Raw genomic sequence first — 6,000 nt, 5'->3', positions numbered from 1 at the left:
GGAGATATCTGTGAAGATGCTCTTAAATCTTGTGGGCATCACTGTGCATTTACAAGCAATAGTAGGGATTCTGGATGAAAAACTAAACCCTATGTGGAAACGAAGACTGAAATGGAACATCTTGAAAGGTTGAACAGTGTTGTCAAAACTGTGACATTTTCCTCCAAATACTGCAATTTCAAAACCTTTCCCCTTCACAGTTTGCTGTGAATATGGCATGAATCAAACTTCTGTTCAGCCCACCACAGCAGTGTCTCCTCTCTGGTGGTGGGATCTGCTTTGCCTGGTGTCTGAGCAGACTTTCCCTAAAACAGTTTGAACTGTTTTGACACTAGAGACATGCTGCAGAGCTCATGCTGGTGCTATTTTCCAGGTCTTTCATTCCTTCTATGATAATTAGAGATAAAAGGAGCTTGGTAGGTTCATAAGCTAGTTTTTATTTCATTGGTTTTCTTAATGATGAGCTTGTATTCCTTTTTTTATACTAAAGACAGTTTTCCTTTGCTTTGGTTATTATCTGTTACATAAAGAAGAAGTTCAGCATCTATTACTATTATTTTCCAATGGATATTGTTTCTTCTTGCTTTAGTTGGGGAAAGGTTTGCTTTTTACTTCCTTCCCAAGTTTCCAACTATAATTAGAAGTTAGTACTTCAGTTCTTTTTTTTTTCATATTGTACTACAGGAGGCTTAGGAAACTATAACTGATATTTAGTGGCCCCAACTGAATAGCTGGTTGAATAGTTAGTTATTTGCACCTTTTCTTTGCATGTCGGTATGTTAAAAATAGCGTCACAGATGGATGCTGGGGCTCTGTCACCTCCTGCATCTGCACAGGGCCATGGCCAGGGTCCCTGGCACAGCTGCGGGACAGTGTCAAATGGACACAAACACACATTACACAGCACCTGATGATGCTCTGTGCTCTTACGCAAAGTCCTGGGCAGGAGAGGGGTGGAAAGGTGGACTAATTTTGCTGTGAAGAGCTACTGGGTCGTTTTGAAAGCTGTGTTCTAAAAATGTTCTGCTTTTCTTATCTTGCAAATGAATTTTTAAAATGAAATTGAAGACAGGCACTTTAGGTTCTGTTGGTATCTGGGGTTTTATTTCTGTTAAGGTAAAATGTGAAGGGCATAATATTGACGAGACTATTACAATTATAATTTGAAATACGTTCAATTTTACAGTGAAACTGACAATTTTAAAATTCTAATTTAGCAAGTCAGTTTGAGACTGACAGTTTTTCACAGTTATAATTAAGTACATCTAAATTCATGCTTGAAATCTCTGGTGGTGATTGACAGGGAAATCAGATACATATTCCAGTCAAAGCAGGGAAGGGAAGCTGGGGCTGAGGGGACCGGGAAGGATTACCTCTTGACAAGCCGCCTCCTCTTTACTGGGGTTTCACACCACGTAATGGGCGATTCAATCTCCCATCTGCAAAACAGATAGAAGAAATATATTTTTGTCTTCTGTAACGCAGGAGCCTTTTCCTCCTGTCTGCACATACAGTATTAGGGATTTTCACCTCGGCTGTATTATAAAAGTGCCATTGTAATATAAATCATAAAATATACTTTTAAGATGAAAGATTTGTTTGCATCTGAAGCGTGGCCATGTGTGTACGCAAGGGGAGATTATTTGTGAGAATTTTGAGGAGGGGAATGTGATTAAGAGCCATATTGCTTGTGAGCAAAAAGAGTCAGCAACATGAGGATAAAAAGCCTGGCTCAGATGTGATTTATAACTATTCAAATCAGGCTTAAACTAACCTGCAGACATAGAGGAGAAGTGCAAGTAGAAACTGCACTATGGAGAGTAGGCAGCAAGGCAAGGAACAGTATTAGAAAAATGAATGAAATAGGATATGACTGTAAAGCCCTTGGGGAATTTGGCAAGCCAGGAAGTGAAATCAGCCCTCACAGTTTCCATTCTTTTTTTCCCATTTAGAGGAAAGCATAATATATTAATATATAACTTTATCTCAAGGTTTTTTTTGTGTATGTGTATCACTACTTTAATTGGGAAGTAAAATATCCCTAGCATGTCCACTGGGTTAAGTAGTCAAAAACCTGAGCCTCTATCTGGCTTTTGGCAGCTGAGAGAGCTACAGAGAATATAAAATTTGTGAGGACTTCAATGAGGAATGACAGGAAAGAAATTCAGATGGACAGATCTGATAGATGAGCAGCAGCTTGTATTTAGCATGGGAAGACAACAGGGTCTCTACACAAGCTCCACTCTGTGTGGTCCTCCCTGAGGCTCCACGTTTCAGAATTAGTTTATTAAAGAGTGAGACCACCATGATTAATTGTACAACCAGTATAACTCCTTTGCTGTACTGGATAATTACTGTTTTATGTTTCTGTTTGTAGTGGATGCAAAGGCAAGTGTTGCACGGGATAATGTGGCTGTTTCTTCCCTGAAGACAAAGGAGCAGAGCCCGGTTCCCGAGGCGGGCGGGCAGAGCCTCGGGAGCGCTGCCAGCAGAGCTCTGCCATCTGCTAAATCCCGCTCTGTCTTCGCGTTTGCATGGTCTGTACCAGGGCGTACTGAAGATCCAGCTACGGATTCATCAGTTGGATCGGCAAAACTTGATGTCAGCTCGGAGGCGCCCGGAGCGAACAAAGCAGCAAGTGACAGCGCGGAGGTTCCCGCGGCAGCTGGGCGGGAGGAGGGTGCACATAAAAACCTGACCCGGGCCCCATCAGCAGCATCGCTTCGTGACATCGATCTCACGGCATCCGTGACACCTGAGGGAGAGGATGTGGCCATCTCAAAGCCAAAACAAGTAACCTTCTTTGACAGGATCTTCAAACTGGAGAAGGGAAAGGAAAGGAGTAGAACGCAAATTGGTACCCAGGAGGAAAGACAGACTTCAGACCTTCCTGACGGGCACATCACAGCGGAAGAGGCTGCGGGATTACAGAGCACATCAAACAGCGTCCCACAGGGGAAGGCAAGTGCTTGAATACGAATATCCATTTCCCTCTTAATGAAACCTCTTAGGAATATTAATAGCGCAGGACAACTTGGTTTGATGAGGGCTGTGTGAATTAACCAGTGTTGCTCTAAAAATTATTGCAGGTGACCCCCAAAAGGGGTGGCTGAACAGAGCTATGGGAGACCCTGTGGTAGAGTGGTAGTAGCTCTGATGTCTGCTACATGACTAAATGCTGGTGTCTGACCTTGACTTTGAGATCATTTCTCTGAAAGGTTTGGGCAGGATAGCTATGTTCATGTTCCAGTTGCCAAGACGATGAACAACAGCCAGCTACAAATGAAAGCAAAAATAGCTGAAGTAAAACTGTTTCTTCTACTTTAGGAGCTTGGAGTTTGACACTGGATGGGTCAAAGTTGTTCTTTAGTGTGTTTTGTGCCATCATTATAAAATAATTACTCATTTTAAGTAATAGCTGCTAATTGCGTACCCTACGTACCAGAATAAGAAATATTTTGCAGTAGTAATTTTTGCACTCTTAGCTATTGTGGCTTTTTAGTCAAGGAAATGTGGTCCTTAGAATTGGTTTCACAGGATGAAAATGTGATGTAAGAAATTAAGTAACTTATCTGAGAGAGCACACTAATCAAAGAAAGGAGCTGAAAACAGACGTGTGTTTAGATTTTACACTTTCCACAAAGATTAATATCGGCAAATATACTATAGGACTACTATTCAGGTAATTAACTATTGAGAAAATCCACCCTTGGATGGAGATAAGTGGCATAACTCTTACTAGTTCCACTGGGAAGGCCTCAGTATACACTGCCTGGTGATCTGGCTCCAATCCTGTCCAACATCGGGAACAGGAGGAAGAAACTTCCTGCATGGCTCTCTCATCAGAATCTGTGTAAATGCCATTTTAATAGCGACTGCTTTTATCGGCCTGGTTCAGGCCTTCAAATTAGACGGCTATATGATCACCAATGCTTTGAACAGGGTTAGACATACTTCACAAGATGCTCACTGCTTGCACTGACAACACTGCAGGTTGTCCCAAATGGTCTCTTCAATATCTGTTCTTCTACCTTGTCTTCTCTGTCATATGTATCCTCAAATTTGAAAATCACATTTCTTGTATACACTTTAAAATTGTAATATTCTCCTGAAGATTCATTTGTAAGACTAAACAGTTGTATTTTTGACCATTGCCCTTCAAAAGTGGGTCCCATTACTGGTATTTCGGACAGCTACACATGCACATGTAAAGGCTCTGTAGGCTTAACCTAGCAGAATATCAACTTATTTACTACATAAACAGAACGGGGTAAGTAATTCAGAATGAATAATCTGTTCAGTGCCTACTGGCACTTCTGTTTGTAGCTTATAACTGTAGCTTTTCAACACTGTCAATTCCTGCAAGTATTTTTGACTAATACATGCAAAGAATGAGCTTTGCCTGTGGTTCACAAGAACTGTTACTTTTACAATCAAGTGAAAAATTCATATTTTCCTGTTCCACTGTGATTGCAGACTACAGAGTGTGAAAGCTGACGGGTTGTGCTGTGGAAGTAGTACAGCATGAAATTCTCTGTAATGAAACAACAATCTGGAGTGACTTTAACCAGAAGCCTGAGTTAAATATTTTCTGGTAGCAAATATGCTGGGAAAGCTCAAGTAAGTGCTTGTAACGAGCAACCATCAGGGGACAGAACAAGATAATCTAAATCTTGCTCTGCCAATTTAAACAGCTACTAGAAGCACTGCTCATTCAGATGGAGCTTTTTTTATATCAATACTGCCTTATTCATTCTGAATTCTTATGCATTTTGAACTCTGTTCTCATCTTCATCGTATACCCATTCACATCCTGAACCTCACTAATGGGAATAATCTGGAAATCCCAGGCACCCCTCAGCTGGAGGTTACGTTTGGTATGTGTGTATTTGCAGGATTCTCGCCCACACAACAGCTTTTTGGTGCCTGGGGACCTGCTTGAGGACAGGTCTCCTATTTAACAGAGGCGCCTGTACATGTTTTATATGTGTGCCTAAAGCTGTACCACTGAAAATCTGTGAGGACTCACAAAACTGGGGTTCAAGTTGTTCAGTGCAAATGACAGTGGCAGAACTGTAGCACAGGGGAGAGTGGAATTTTAACCTTATCCTTGAATTTCCAGACTATAATTTTTGCCTTTCATTCCTCAAATATGAAAAGCAGCATATGCTAGGGGCAGAGAGGCATTAAGGACCTTTTCTGGGAAAAACATATCCACCAAACACTTCTGATGCGTTGCCAAACTTAAAGTAAGTCCATTTCTAAAACAAAGGCTGTTGCTCTGCTCTGCAGCACAGTCGCCCTCTGTTAGCTCTAAATTTGCTAGTTCTCATGTAGGGTGGGAGAATGACCCAGTCTAATTTAATTGCTGTTACTGTAGTAACTACAAATGTTACCAAATAATTGTACTAAAAATCCAGATATCGCTGCCAACAGTGTCTCTTTTATTTTTTTATTTTTTTTTTGGTGGATTATGACTTGTAGTATCTGTAAAAGCTAAAAGCAAATCAAAGTTTCCCTGAATTGAATGCCAACACAAAACAAACAGCATTGCTGGTAAGTAAGAGAGAGGCTCCACAGTTGTAGCTTAAGAGCTGCACAAACATTCTGTGTTTGGTGAACCACTCTTTATTTTTGTGGTCTACAAAACTACATTCAGAACACAGCATAATTAAAACAAGGACAGAATTCATGAATTCATGAAGCATTTACTATGTAAGCCAAAGAAAAGATAAATTATATGCCTGAAATGTTTCACTGAGCCATGATTCATACAAACAAAAGTGCTGGCAGGAATACATTCTTTTGATATGTTTTTCTAATGACTGAACTGAAACTACAGTATAAGTATTTAAGGTTTTTATTACTCCCAAATTTGACTCCCCAAAGAAATGAATTGAACATTTACACAGTATCTGTTAACTTCTAATACTGACTTTCTTCTGTTCTTTCTAGAGTTTTCTTTCATTATTATTTGCCTCCAGGGCTTTGCGCAGCATA

The 6,000-nt window shown here is 40.5% G+C and overlaps 1 protein-coding gene across 1 annotated transcript in view; it reads left to right on the top strand.

The window, feature by feature from the left end:
- Positions 1 to 1,813: 1,813 nt before the first annotated feature.
- The window catches only part of BCAS1 (brain enriched myelin associated protein 1), a gene marked incomplete at both ends in the record, with an annotated part of 34,253 nt that continues 30,066 nt past the window's right edge, over positions 1,814 to 6,000 (top strand). Inside the window, 2 exons of the mRNA XM_080354670.1 lie at positions 1,814 to 1,820; positions 2,378 to 2,961. Of these exons, the coding sequence (XP_080210796.1) occupies positions 1,814 to 1,820; positions 2,378 to 2,961 (591 nt within the window). The remainder of the gene's footprint in view (positions 1,821 to 2,377; positions 2,962 to 6,000) is intronic.

Source organism: Nesoenas mayeri (assembly GCF_963082525.1).
Source record: "Nesoenas mayeri genome assembly, chromosome: 16".
Taxonomy (NCBI): Eukaryota; Metazoa; Chordata; class Aves; order Columbiformes; family Columbidae; genus Nesoenas; species Nesoenas mayeri.
This window is presented reverse-complemented; position numbering and strand designations above follow the sequence as displayed.